Below are 15,709 nucleotides of genomic sequence, written 5' to 3'. Positions count from 1 at the left end.
GATTTAAACTGATCGAAAAAATTTGGGTCGAACTGGGCTACAGCTTGCGAATCCTTTACGTGGTATTTAAGAAGCACAGACAAATCATCGACGAATTTAAAACGATCGTCAAAGTCAGAAAGCACATAGTTGATAACAGCCAGGAAAAGAAGAGCTGCTGACTTGGTACCTTGTGGGGCCCCACATGTAATTTCCACCCTTTCCGATTCAATATCACCGTGAAAAAGGGCGTACACTTTTTGATACCTGTGACGTAAGAAATCAACTACTAATTGGAGGATGTGCTTACGGGCACCTATTGACTTGAGATTCTGGGCGGCAAGAGGGTGCTTAATCAAATCAAATGCCTTTCGGTAGTCTACCAGAAGTAAATCTACAAACGAGCTTCCAAACTCCAACCATTCAACTACTAGGTGATAAAGCCGTGCTAAATAAACAGACGTGCTGCATCCCTTCAAGCAACCATACTGGAAAGGGTCAAGTGACGGTGAAATGTCCGTGAGAAGTTCACGATATATGAAAGATTCGTCAACTTTAGCAAAGTTCGGTGTGATCAAAATAGGTCTTAACTGATCAAATGTCTTAGGTCCTTTAACTTTGGGTATTACGCGAACATAGGCTCGCTTCCAAGTATCGGGAAAGGTTTGTTCACTGAAGCACTGATTGATGATTGATGTCAATGGTTTTGCTAAAAACAAGGCACATTCGCGAATAAGTTCGACCGGCAACTCACCAGGGTAGGAAGAGCAATTCGGTTTTAGTTTTTTAAGTTCTTTAAAAACAGCAAATTCGGTAAACTGTTTTATTTCGTCAGTTTCACAATCGACTAAGACTATGACCCTGTTATAATACTAAACAGGGGAGGGGAGTAGAGGGTATTCGTGTCAAGAGTCGTCAATAATAGACATCAGCAGGTGCTCAGAGTCTACGTGTATTTCGCCATTGTACGTATATTCAGTATTTCTGAGGTGATTGTCTTAAGTAGCTATAATTCCACTAAAAAAAGGCAGGAAATATAAATTTGTACAACCACGGTATAACCATGTGTTGCATAAGACTGGGCAGGAGGGAAAGTTAGGGAGTATTCGTGTCAAGAATCGTCAGATTCATTAATACTACGGTTAATAGATGTCAGCATTGTTTTTCTAGCCAAATCATAATGTTTACATTATATATTGATTTTAACTGAAATATATTGCCAATTTCAAGGAAGCATAATTCCACTAGATAATGCAGAAAACTTTAACTTAAAATTTTGCTTTGTATATACGTATAAAAGTATGTTGTATATGACTGGACATGAGAGCACGGAACGGAGAATCCGGAACATGTGTCAAAATGTGAGAGTTGTGTGTATGTTTGGAGATATGTCGTACAACCTCCGGGACAGGCTACCAGAGGGCAAAGTATAATACCAATGCCTTAGTATTACGCTATGCAATCAATTTTTAGACTCTACTCATATAGCTTTGCACTGATATTTAAAACTAAAGAAATCTATCTTCAAAAACGAAGAACTTAGCTTAAAGTAAAGCACACGTGATTGTATTCATAATTCGTAATCATCAGCCCCTACGGAATAAATTCATCATCTTTCCTCGATTAACGTTATTAACTTCAAAATTTGTTATGACAACAACGAGAATACTTAATGTTTTATTTTCTATAATCTATCATAGGAATCATTTTAAGCTATCAAAATTCTGGGAAATATTATTACCTTATTTCCTCAGAAATAACACTAACATTACGGTAAGTCTTTCATATCTTGCCAAGCATTTTAACTATTCAAATTTTTTAACTTATATTGACATTAGACTATTGAATTTTACATATACACAACGCATGCCATTTGGACACAGCCCTAGACTGCTCCCCACTTTTAACCATGGGGAGGGGGTAGAATCCAGCGTGGACAATCTACTCCCCCCTCCCCGTTATGGCCTTAATGCAGAAATAGCTATCAATTAAATCAGTTTAGTTTTCCATACCATCATCGTCAGTTACATAACATTAACTAATTAGTTCAGTTTAAATAATACAAATTTTCATGGATTCAAATTACAAGGTCAGAAGTCTTTTAGTGAAAGAACAATTTCCTTTTTGGTTTTCTAGAGGCCCATTCAAAGATGGATCAGGATCAAAATATTTTGGAATGTTGTCATTGCTTGTCTTTATAGTTCATTGTATTAAGTAGTAAATATTTTTAGTAGTATTTTAGTATTTAAAGGAGTCTTAAAAAGTAGTATATTTTTAAAGTAGTAAATCTTTTTCCGTTATTAATTACAACAAATCATTACCCTTAAATTTAAATGAATTTATGTCAAAAACCAGGGAAGAGTTTGAACTTAAGTTTTAATAAATTTTATTTTTCAGACTTTCCCTCTTTTTAACATTAAGGAAATGCGGAAACAGTACGTTATTCGCTATCCTTATAAGAGAATACGTTAAATACTCTGAAACTTACACAAACAATAAATGAAAAAGAAATATACTAATCAAGTAATTAATGGACGCAGATGAAAAGTAGAAAGCACTTTCTTGCAGGAATTGAAAATCTAAAAAATATTCTATCACATCCAGCTCCTGCTATATCCCCACATGAGCTATTTCAACCTAACCCCCTTCCATTCCCACCTACAGGATCAAAAAGAATAAACATTAATCACTAGCAGTATAGTAAATAAAAAGTTGAACACAAAGATAGGACGCGATAGAAAACAATTGCAGTGAAATATATGCTCAGGGCAGGAACAACTACAGTGCAATCAGTAACATAAGGAAAAACTTTAGCCAAGATATAATGACAAGGGACGAAATATACAATATACAATATACTGGCCCCCTTTCCATAATGCTTTGCTGTAGTTTCCATAGTTTTGTTACTAAACTATTAAATGTTCATCATATTTTGGTATATGTCATTATGATTAACCTAACTTCAATTCTTGAATGTGTACTAGTTAACAAGGAAGTATATAAACCATTTAATAAAATGCGTTTTTTGGGGCCTTATTTCCATAATTCTCAGTTTTCGTTTCCATATTCTTGTTACAAAAGTATTTTACTTTCATCATAATTAGGTATATTTCACTAGGATTAACCTAACTTCACTTCTTGAGTGTTGTGGCTATAAGATAAAAGTAACCTATCTTGTGCTATTAATCTTTTAAATTCAGTACTATACATTTTCTTTTTTCTAGTATTTCGATGTTATCTGTCGAACTGTTTTATTCTTCGTGTAGCCCATTATTTTTATTCTTTTCGGTTTTAACCAGACTTCTTTTTATTTATTCTTCACTTTTGTATTTCATCTGTTGCTGTTTACTTTTTTTATATATTATATATTGTATATTGTAATCATGGGACGAAACATCAAATCCCAAGAAAGTGCAAATAAATACCAAATTGTAAATTGTATTTCAATATTAAAGTACTTCATTTAACTCCAATTTTAAAAGCTAAATGCAAAAGACATTACTGTTTCCACCTTTATTTGTCAAAGGCACAGAATTAGTGTTTTTGACGTTGAGATGAGAACTGAATAATAACAAAATATGTCATGTTCGTCCCACGCACTCATTATTATCTCGTGCAACAGAAACGATTTCAACAAGGAGCAGGGATTTAATCTTATTTTTTAAGTATACTTGAAGATAAAAAAAATTAATTCTTTGTTAAATCATTTATTTTATTTTAACGTAATGGGACCATCAGACCACCACCAAATGTTCAAATCGTCTCCTACAACTTTCTTGAAAAGAGCAATCTTGGATAAATCTGTGTATCTGGAGCAGTCTGGGGTCAATTTTCCTCTTTACACTCTTTTCGACTCTCCTTTTTCTATCAATGGAATTGAAAAGCCCGCAACTTTTCTCCTTTTTATAATTGGATTTTAGCAGGTATGTCAAACATTCCAAGAAGTGGTAAATTCCCAACACTGATAAACAGCAATAACAGATAAGGGTGCAAGAAATTTTTTTTTTTCAGAGACCTGGGAAACTATAATATTTCACAACTTTAACTCACTAACGTACTCAACGTTACTGATGAATCAAACTCCCATTGACAAAGCCTCCTCACTTTCTTAGATATTTTTTTTTCTAAAAAAAGGCACAAAGCACATGACCTTGGTCGACAGCAAGTCGACCATTGAGATGAAAATCCTGATCAGATGCTTGGTCACTCTTTTTGATATTTTTCTCCTTTTTTATGGCAAAACTATAGCAAGCGCAAGCTCTGCTAAAACAAAACACAAAAAAAGCACAACAAAACTGGCGAGCAGTGTGACGAGGCTGGTTACCATTGACAAATAACACAAACAAAATTCGAGCCCCCCTCCCCCCATGGCTGGTTTAGTTGCACAGCGAAGGATTCACCCAGAGACTCACAGGGGCCCATACCTTGGGGCTAAAAGATTAGCGACTTCGTGCGTTAATCCAACCCGAGAGCTGAAATTTAGTAAAAGAGAAGTTGGTAAAAGCAAGTAATCACTAATCTGAAACTAATATGGTGGAACTAAAAAAATGAGGGTAAATAACAGATTATGAGGTTTGGACAAAGATCTACGACGATTTTAGCATACAGCACTATGTAAAATGTGAAGCATTATGTATATGTGTGAAGCAATATGATAGTATTAAGGTGCAGCTTTTATAAGAAAATTTACCCACTTAAAGTGATACTTTATAACTTACTGTCTCAAAATTTAACTAAATCCTAAAACGACACAATTTTAAAAAGTTCTACGATCAAAATGAGCATATGTACCTTACTTCGGAGACATAAAAAAAGGGAGGAGAGGTATTGAAAGACTGAAAACAGGCAAACTGTTCGTGAAAGGTAGGCATTTCTGGGGGAAATTGTTAACAAAATTATTATTTTGGGAAGGAGGGCGGGGGAGAGAACCCTCCTCTCACCTATAAAAAAAAGAAAAAAAGAATCATTTCAGACAATATGGAAGTAAAACACAATATGAAAATTAAATTAAAGTCATTGAGTAGAGGACACTTTATAGTTGGAAAACGGTCTGAGGATATATTCCTATTAGATCACTCAGTTCTTCCATATTACCGATAAAATTTTCTTTTTTTTTTTTTACAAAGGTTGCAAATATATTTTCATAAACGAGAGCTAGTTTTTCGAAGTCTAAGTGACTAAAACATGCCTCATATCTTTGAATATGATAAAAGTGGCTTAACGAGTGAAGTGAATGGGGAGGGAAAGATTAAAATATAAATTTTGAACGGTACGCCACAAATCTTACAAACACCCCCCGCCCCTCCACACTCACACACAAACACACTAAAAAATAAAGAATGAAACGTTTTCTAATTTTAGTTTGTAATTAAAATTCCAAATGAACTTTTTTAAATTATAAAATGAAGTTATTTTACATTTTAATTATCAAATGAAGTTTTGTTTACTATGAAATTTAGTTATAATGAAACGTTACAACAAATTTTAGACGGATACGACCCCTCCCCCCTCCTCTGTGTGCACGCGTCCAATACCCTAGTAGCCAATTAAGAACTTTTATACTTTCATCAAGAAAAAGAGAAAGAACAAAGAAAGTAATATATTCAATTCTTATATTTACTCTATCGTTAGCAAAACTTGCACAGTTTTGCAAAACTCGCACAAAAATCGCACTAAAATATAAGAATCGTCAAGAACCCTGGCAAAAAATATATTCAAAAAAGCTTTTCAAGTATTACCCCCAAAATAAAAATTGGGTTCTTCAAAATCCTCCCACAATTTAAAGTCCGTATATGCACTAAAGATACACCAAAACATATGACGATAATTTTTGGGGAAATTTCTGAAAAACTATTTTCCTTTCTAGAAAATTTCAAAAAACCCCGTAAAATTGGGAATATTGGAAGCACTATTTTAAAAGTTTTTTTTATTTTCTGTTAAGCAAGCTAAAGTTTATTTTTAACTATTTTAACTTTTATTATTTAAATTTTATATTAATTTTAATATTCAATTCATTATTTAATTATGTAATTATTTATTCATTCTTGAATTAAAATTTATTTTTAGCAAATAATAAGACGTATTTTGAATTAAAACTCAGCACGTAAATGATAATTTTAGCTTAAACCTTAATAAAATAAACAAACCTGTTTTCAAAAATCATGCCCTCTTGTATTCCCTGGTGTATTTTCTCCAGTTCATCCATATGCCCTTTGTAGGCAATGACATTCTGTTCATAGTCTTTAAGACGATTCAATTGGTCCTCCAGAGCACCTTGCATTCCCATAGCAATGCCTCCCACTGCGTCCATTTGAGCTTCAATCCATGGCCCAATGTTATTGGCCTTCTCAGCAAATTGACGACGCATCATTTCGTTGTCTACAAAAATGAGGCCAAACTTACTGACGGCGAATGAGGTGATAGTAGAGTTGCAGAGGGTGATAAAGAGATTTAACTCTCAATATCACTGTTAGAACTGGAGCTTCCACTATCCAAACTTTTTGGGATTCTTCTAAATTTTCCGACAGAAACTGGGCTCTCCAAAATACCCCCAACAATTATTAAATTAAATAAACAAATTAAAATAGAAGTAAAAATTTGTAATAAAATTTAAATGATAAAAGTTAAAATCAAAATGAATATATTAAATGAAATAATTAATTAATTTAATTGAAAGTAAACTTTAATTTTTATGAGAGTTTAAGTAACAGAAAAGTAACCTATTTCTCGAGAGCCTAATCAGTGCCTTCAGTATCCCTGAATTTCCCAGATTTCATCAAGTGAAAATTGGGTTTTCTGAAATCTCCCCGGAAATTAGTTTCGTAAATAAAAATTTGTAATAAAATTTAAATGATAAAACTTGAAATCAAAATGAATATATTGAATGAAAATAATTAATTAATTTAATTGAAAGTAACCTTTAATTTGTATGAGATAGGTAACAGAAAAGTAACCAAATTCTCGAGAGCCTAATTAGTGCCTTCAGTATCCCTGAATTTCCCGGATTTCATCGAGTGAAAATTGGGTTTTCTGATATCTCCCAAGAAATTAGTCTCGTAAATAAAAATTTGTACGTTACCATAAACACTTAAATCTTCGGGGAGATTTCGGAGAGCCCCAATTTCTTTCGGGAAATTCAGGAAAATCCCAAAAAGTTTGGGAAAAGTGGAAGCTCGGAGCTTAACAGTGAAGTCGATTATATTCAATAATTTTCATGATTATTATATACTATAAATATACAGTCCATAATCCTGATAACAAGTAAATAAAATATAAATACGAGGTTCTTACCACATATGACTATAAAGTTTGAAGACCAATTAAAAAAAATATTGAAACAAATTATGTGATTAAATATTGGATCCTTCAAAGCGCTCCCCCTGGTCTGTAAGGTACTTCTCATTCGCCCTTCTCCAGCCTTCAAAGCACCCACGAAACTTTTCCTCTGTTACCCTTGACACACCTCCAATATCAATTATTTAATGGCCTCTAAAGTCTGAAAAAGGATCCCTTTCAATTTTCTTTAATTTTTGGGAATAGAAAATGTCAAAGGGGACCAAATCTAGTGAGTAGGGGAGAAGGGGTTCAAAGGCCATTGTGGCCGTTTTGGTAAAATCTACTTGGCGATAATGGCTGTATGAGGGCGCGTTATCATGATGAAGCATCCACGGCTGATCTTGCCAAAGCTCGAGTCTCTTTCTAGGAATTCTTTCACACAGTCATTTCAAAACAGTGAGTTAATAAGAAAAGTTAACTGTATGACCCTACGAAATTTTTGGAGCATAATTCCACGTGAGTCTAAATAAAAACCATCAGCATGGCCTGGATTTTTTTTTTTTTACATTCTGCTTTTTTTTCCTCCATGGCTCACCTGTTGCTTTTTTTTACCATTACATGCTCTGTATTTTAGTCTCAGGATCGAACTAATGAATCTATGTTTTGTTGCCCGCAATTATATTTTGAAAGGTGTCTGAATTCTCCAGTCAGTCTTGACAAACACGCAAACACTTTTCCTTTTGTTTGATAGACAAATTTTTGGGAAACATCTTCAGACAAAGCTTCGACATCTCCAACTCTTGGGTAAGGATGGGACGCACTGTTCCTCGGTCAATTCCAGTGACTTCGACGACATCTCTGAACGTCACGTGATAGTTTGAATTCAGAAAGTTTTTTCAACTTCTTGCAAAAAAAAATCATTACAAACAGAAGGAAGGCGCATCAAACGGTGATCATCCTTCGTCAAGATTTTGCCCTCACTGAACCTCGGCAGTCAAATGAAGAACGAACTTTGCCCTCACTGAACCTCGCCTCACTGCCCTCACTGAACCTCACCAGTCAAATGAAGATTTGAAAACAAACAGAAGGAAGGCACATCAAACGGTGATCATCCTTCGTCGAGATTTTGCCCTCACTGAACCTCGCCAGTCAAATGAAGAACGAACTTTGCCCTCACTGAACCTCACCAGTCAAATGAAGATTTGAAAACAAACAGAAGGAAGGCGCATCAAACGGTGATCATCCTTCGACGAGATTTTGCCGTCACTGAACCTCGCCAGTCAAATGAAGAACGAACTTTGCCCTCACTAAACCTCGCCTCACTGCCCTCACTGAACCTCGCCAGTGAAATGAAGATTTGAAAACAAACAGAAGGAAGGCGCATCAAACGGTGATCATCCTTCGTCGAGATTTTGCCCTCACTGAACCTCGCCAGTCAAATGAAGAACGAACTTTGCCCTCACTAAACCTCGCCTCACTGCCCTCACTGAACCTCGCCAGTGAAATGAAGATTTGAAAACAAACAGAAGGAAGGCGCATCAAACGGTGATCATCCTTCGTCGAGATTTTGCCCTCACTGAACCTCGCCAGTCAAATGAAGAACGAACTTTGCCCTAACTGAACCGCACCTCACTGCCCTCACTGAACCTCGCCAGTCAAATGAAGAACGAACTTCTTTTTAGAAACTGGTCTCTGTAAACTAGATCCATCCCCCAAGAATTTCCTAAAATTTCATTCTTTGTGATGTCAAAGAGATAAAGACAAACGGAATAAACGGCTAACACAACAAACACTTTCATGGCATAAAGAAAAAAAAAAACGAAGTTATGAAAATACCCAATTCTTAATTAAGACTAGGCAATTTCAGCTTTAAGCCTGCTCTTATCTTCAGAAGACTTTTCGCCTCAAAACGAGAACAATTTTGTCGAATTCAAAATGGGTAGAACATTAACCACACCTGATGGCTCCAACCCTCAGGAGGGGGGGGGGGGGGGGTTCGACAAATTCTTCTGATGAAGGGGATTTCAACAAAGCCGATTTAGAACCAATACTTCGTGATTCTTCCACGAGGGGAAGGGGATCGAAACAATCCAGCGTCCATTTCACTCAGCAATTCCCCCAAATTCTAGCGGAGTCCAAGCGCAGTTGCTCAAAAGCTTCATTTTCAAGTAAAAATTGTGTCTTGCTTAAACAGGAATGTCTTTCAAGCTTCAACAAAATCGATTACTCCAAATACTGTGAAGTTTCAAAGAATCTCCTTTGTTTTTAACTTTGAGTGAAAAATCTCGTGAGCCTTGAACATAACCCTCCTTTAAAACATATAAGTTACTATCATCTAGAACAAAAAATTGGTGTGGAGAAAAAGAGAAGAGAGAGAAGGGGAAGGGAGAGAGAGACAGAAGAAAGAGCAAAAGTGAGAGATAAAAAGAGAGAGAGAGAGAAAAAACGAGAGAGAGAGAGAGAGAGAGAGAGAGAGAGAGAGAGAGAGAGAGAGAGAGAGAGAGAGAGAGAGAGAGAGAGAGATGAACAGATTATTTACTTACTCTGTTGCTTTCTCAGCTCAGCCTGAAGAGTGCCATCTCTTTGAGGAACCAAGTTCTTCACATCACCCCATTTAGAGGATATATCCTAAAGTGATAATAGAAATGTAATTAAAAAACACTGAACTGAACATATCATCTTACAGCCGCACAAATTACTACTGACCCTTTCGCAGAATTAGAAGTTCTTATTATTCCTAAACTAGGAATCTTCAAATCCCCTTGGGATCAGGTTTTGTCATGCTTGTCTTCTTTGACAAGTTAATTGTATTTCCTTCTATTCGACCAAAGAAGAAGAAAAATAGAAAATAAGAGGAAATAAAAAGGGGCAACCCCCAAAACAATCAAATTCTAGATAGCGACCTTCCTAGAATACGACTTAGGTTCCAACTTGTTCAATATTTAGTAAAATAATCATAGTTGTTTCGTCTGCGGGTTTTTCCGGCTTTTTTAACTTTACGAATTTCAAATGTATAAGCAATTAAAAAAAATATAAATATAAAAATAAAATGATCAAATACAACATTTAAAATTTTTAAGTTAAAATATAAAAGTAAATAAGAAAAATTATCTGGTTGATTCCCATAGCAATGAAGTTTTTAATTTGTATTCAATAGCTATCTTTGGCTTTCACCTCTTTTTTTTTGAAATACCAATGACAGTGAAATGAAATCTAACAGTTTGAATTGGTTAGGTGGAACGATACAAAGCCAAATGCATCTTAAAAAATAGGAAAAATCAGGAACATAATTTTCAATTGAAAAGAGCTTCATATTCTGCTATGCGGTAGTGGACAGTATTGTGTCATATTCTGCACATTCTGCTGGTTGTAGTGGGCAAAACAAAAGTCAGTCAAAAGAAGCGAAAACCATATGGCACAGAGATGCGGTTTTAGGGGGGATATTTACGGTGAACATTAATTTTTGTGTTTTTTGGGGGATATTTTGTAGTCAATTTTTGTTAATAAATGAAAATTTTGTTAAAATTTGTCTTGAAAGTTTTTCGGAGACAGGAAAGGGGGGGGGGGGGGCTAATCAAGTTTTTACCCCGGACGCAAGAGAGGCAACAACCGCCACTGTTGGCACCGAACAGCAAAGAAGGTGTAGCCTTTTCTTTGATTGTTAATTACCTCCAGTAATTAACGGATTGTTAATTTTACGAATCGAAACGTGCTTAGAAGTTTAATCAATTAGTCTTGCTTATTTATTTTCAGGATTGGCGACACTGACACAAATGTGGTACAACCCTAAGAGCTCCATAATTTGAAACAAGCGAAAGTAAAATCTTAGAAAATCATGTTTTTTTAGGATAGGACTTAAGATGAGTCAAGGGGCAAGCAATGTTTTTATTTGGATGCCCTTGGTAATTTAAGTCTGGCACTGGTCCAAAAAAACCCACATTATATAATGGCATACATTCAGCACACTGCGTTATGTAGCCGTATATTTTTATTTTCTTTTTTATGTCGAAATTTAAATTATTTGGAAATTAATACCAGAATTGAGTTTAGGAAGGGTTTATGGGGCAAACTTGTATTGTGAATTAAAATGCTATATCTATTTCTTTTACAGCGCAAGTTGTTGAATAATGGATTTTTGGACTTTTTTTTTACATAATGACTTTTAGGAATCCTATTAAAACGTCCACTACAAAATCAATAAATTGGACAAAAAATTTTAATTTTCTTTTTTTGTTAAAAATTATATACTTTGGATTGAACACCAAAGTTGCTTTTCTTTAAAACCAAAGTTGACCACACCCTTCCCCGCCCCCCAAATCGTTACAAGAAAACTAAGCTAATAGCATTTGTTTGCCTTTCCTGATTTCAAACACGTTAAAATGTACAAACAAGCTTAAAAAAAAAACATTTCTTCCATTGGATTACGAAAAAGAAAACAAAATCCAAAGAAAATTTGTATTATGAGCTATATAATTGAACAAATCATTTTTTCGTTCGTTTCCAGAAATATATGGTTGATTAATCGCAATGACATCCTTTTCCCATTGGTTTAAGGTAAGTTCCACGTGTGAATTCAGTATGAAGCATTATTTTTTTTTATTTCACAATCTGTTAAAGGTTCTTTGACCTTATTAGCATTAAATGAAATTTTTAAAACGGTCAACGATTTGAGTAAGCTCTATTCAAGAAGCCAAACATCTTAATAATACAATTTTGAAAAACTAACGGAAATAAAACTTTTAAACCTTTTGTAAATTGGACGATATGAGGTAAGACCGACCAGCTCATTTTTTTTTTTAGAGAAAACTGTAAAAGAAAAATTTTAATATACAAGGGACGTTCAAAAAACACGAGGAATTTTGTAATTCTTTTCTAATTTTTATAATGGAATGAATCTATTTTCCAATATAACCTCCGTCAAAGTTGTTACATTTCTCCAAACGGTGCTTCCATCCTTTTAGACCAGTGGTTCCTTCCGATTTTGGGCCATGCCACAACTGGCCATTTCTAAAATTCTGATACCCTCCTCGAGATATTTAAATTTTGTTATTCAAGAATTTTACGTGTATTCACCTGTATTTTTTTGGGGTTGTTCTCTAGGCTATTTCATACTAATGAAAAAATATTGTCTGAATACAACACATTTTATGCAATGTATAACATCATTGCAACACTATTATGTCTCTTTTCCTCTTTAAATGCATTTAAATGTAATGTTATTGACATCAATTTTTTTTTCTTCAAAATTAAGACTCTAAAGTGTAGTCAGCTGAAAGGTATACGACCTGCCCATGACCCACCAAAATATTGCCTTCCCCCACCTTAGGAATCACGGTTTTAGACCCTTTTACCAGCCATATTTTGTTGCATGTTTCGTTTCATCATTGTTATCAAAACGGATGCCTTTCACTGTTCTTTGAGCTTTGGTAATAAACAAATCTCAGATGGAGCTAGGTTTGGGCTATAATGTGGATGTAATTTCCAAGAAAATTTTATCACAGCTCTTTTTTTGTAACGCGTGAAGAATGTACTGGGACACATTTGTGATGAAATACGATTCCACAATGGAGAGAATTTTGAATCCTCTAATGGATATTCCATGAAGAATTCCATAATGGAATTCTGGACGCTTTTTAGCTGATTCTGCTCTCACTTTCATTGAATTTCCTATGTAATAAGCTACAACTAGCATAACATGTTAAGAGTCCTACAAAACGGTCGATATTAACTTATTGACAGAAATTACGCGTAATTTTGGAATACCCCTCCCATGCTGCTCATAGCAGAGATAGGGAGCAAGTCTTGAGGCTACTACTACTAACAACTCACCGCAGCACCAAGCCACCTGAGGCCAACACAGCTACGCACGCTCCTCCTTCATCCCAATCTAATCAAAACCTCCCTCGTTACAACCTCCCAGGAAGCTCTCATTTCACTTAAATCTTTCGTTACGACATCCTCCCGCCCCAACCGAGGACGATCTGTTTTCCGTTTACGCCCTAGACGTTTGGCCGAAAAGGACAATCTTCAGCAAAATATCATCCTTCATCCGCAGAACATGCCCTAGCCATCTCAATCTTTCTTTCATTATAGCCCTAGAAAGCAGGATTAAACCAGAGTTTTCGTACAGCCTACTGTTTGAAATGCGGTCTGTCAGCCGGGCAACCAGAACAATTCATAGGCAATTTCTGTGGAAAACACCTAGCAAATCTTTAACCACTTTTCGGAGCGCCATGCTTCAGAGCAATGAGGCTCCTTTGATCTAATTAGCTCCAATAATGACATTAAGACGTTCTAGAGCCCAACTGGCAATACACGACGTTTGACAAAGAAGATAAAGAGGGAAAAAACAATTAAGAACCCGAACGAGGGTGACACTTTACTGGAATCACCCTCGTTTAGTTTATCAATTAATTTATTTTTCCTCGTTTATTTTATTTTTGTCAATCGTCAGGCATAACCAGCGTCGTTTAAGAACGTAGCAACGTCAAACTTACCGAGAACGTTTTACAGAAGTTGTTTTAGATCTTTCACTGATTAAAAACCCCCTTGGATGGCTTCTCATTTTTTTTTTTTATCTTCATTATCTTCGCTTTTGTCGAACGAATCCCATTTGAGTTTCAAAGCTAGGTCAAGCACTGAGTCTTACCTTAGAGGTCAAGGATGTGTAGGGGTTGTCCAATCCTCCAGGAATAGAGTGTTGCTGCGCAATTTGTTGAACTTGTTGATAAAGTCCGACAATTGATAAATGCTCCTTATCTGCTTCTCCAAGTGTCGCCTAGTAGAACAAACATAAGTCATAAGAGAGATAACAAGTTGAAGAGGATAAGGACAGCAATAAATAAGGTTCAAACCTTAGGACTTGCTACTATTTCCATACAACCTAGCATTTCAAAAAAGGTAATTAATTAATTAGCAATGAATTAACAAACTAAAATTAATTAGCATGGTGATACTGATGGACTAAGAAATGCTGTAAAGTCTTAAGAAAAGAAAAGTATTGTTTTAGGAAGAGGAGAGGAGGGTTGACCAAGTTTTCACTCTAAATCAATTATTGAGAAGTATCTGAATCATCAAACCCCTTTAGTCCTCAGTTTCATAAATTATGAACAGGCGCTTGACTCAGCTGAAAAACTTTATAAAATATCTTATTCTTGTATTGTACACGCGTGTAAAACCAAGTTGTATATGAAGATGCAGTTTTTGTCAAATATTTTATTTTAATACTATGTTTTACTGCTTGTAAAAAGCACGCAGCTATAAAAAATAGCTTTCATATGCGGCTTAGTGATGTTCTAGTGCCCCACTAGTGATGACGAAAAAAAGAATTAAAAAAAGAGACACATCATTGCGTCCGATGCGAAAAAGTGTTGTTTTTATTTGCTCAAGATGGAGAGCTATAATTCACCAAAATGAATTTTTCGGTTATGGACAGTTCAGTTTTCATTTCGATATGACTTCATTAATTGAAATGATAGCTACCACTTCTGAATCAGAAATTCTTACTCACTTGACAGTTTTTTTTACGCGTTTTTAAATTTTCAATTACTAGGAGCTAGATTTAGCTCTTTACTGGGTTGCGTCTATCGCTGCAACCATGATGCCAGAAAAGGATATTAAAGTGATTATTCCTGTATACGAGCAAACTTTTGCCGCGTTTTAGATAAGAAGCAAGGTTAGAAGCAAGGTTTGGTGCAGAATCAGGAGTTACGCAAGGTTGTGTCCTATTTCCGTTGATACGGATCATTTTGATGGACTTTGTCCTCATGAAAAAGGCAAAGGCTAGGGAAAACCATGGAATCAAATGTGAAGTTAAATTATGCAGATATTCTAGATAAAATATTAGCAAAATGAATGAATTTCTAGAGATTTTGATACTTCAGGATGCAAATTTATTCAGAAGACCAAATCACATAGACCAGGAATAAATAAGAATGAAAGTGACGCTAGCGAGCAGGAAAACTGATCAAGGGGATTGCTTCACTTGCCTGGGTAGCATTGGTAAAGATTTAGGTAAAAATTACTGCTAATGTAATAATTGCTAAAAAAAAAAAAAATGTATTTACTCCTAATTTATAGAAAATTACGAATAATTGGTAAATTTTATTGGCAAAAATATTATTGGTAAAATTTTTGGATGCAGTAAAGAGGTAAGACTAGAATAGCGAAAGTTCGGGGTGTTTTTTTTTTTCACAGTTAACAAAAAATTTGGAAGCAAAGGAATATAGGACTACAAACTAAGGTTAGAATATTATAGGCCAGGGCTTTGGCCTTATTCAACTATGGTTTTGAAACAAGGGCGATTCAAAAGGATGAGATGGATTGGCAGAATGTTTTCGAGTAAAATAGTGTAAGGATAGTCATAGATACTCGTTTGACTGACGATATATAAAACAAAAACCCATAACACAATTATGGTCGGACCATTTTCTAGGGCTATGGTGAACATAGTTAA

At 35.0% G+C, this 15,709-nt stretch overlaps 1 protein-coding gene across 3 annotated transcripts in view; it reads right to left on the bottom strand.

Annotated features, from left to right (window-relative positions):
* The window catches only part of Actn (alpha actinin), a 163,174-nt gene that overhangs the window by 11,448 nt on the left and 136,017 nt on the right, over nucleotides 1-15,709 (bottom strand). For all 3 annotated transcript variants that reach the window (XM_089092000.1, XM_089091999.1, XM_089091998.1), the window contains 3 exons: nucleotides 13,904-14,032; nucleotides 9,798-9,882; nucleotides 6,126-6,357 (listed from right to left, as the gene is read on the bottom strand). In XM_089092000.1, coding sequence (XP_088948126.1) covers nucleotides 6,126-6,357; nucleotides 9,798-9,882; nucleotides 13,904-14,032 — 446 coding nt within the window. The remainder of the gene's footprint in view (nucleotides 1-6,125; nucleotides 6,358-9,797; nucleotides 9,883-13,903; nucleotides 14,033-15,709) is intronic.

Source organism: Artemia sp. Qi Xiang Cuo, chromosome 7, assembly GCF_049724085.1.
Source record: "Artemia sp. Qi Xiang Cuo chromosome 7, ASM4972408v1, whole genome shotgun sequence".
NCBI lineage: Eukaryota > Metazoa > Arthropoda > Branchiopoda > Anostraca > Artemiidae > Artemia > Artemia sp. Qi Xiang Cuo.
This window is presented reverse-complemented; position numbering and strand designations above follow the sequence as displayed.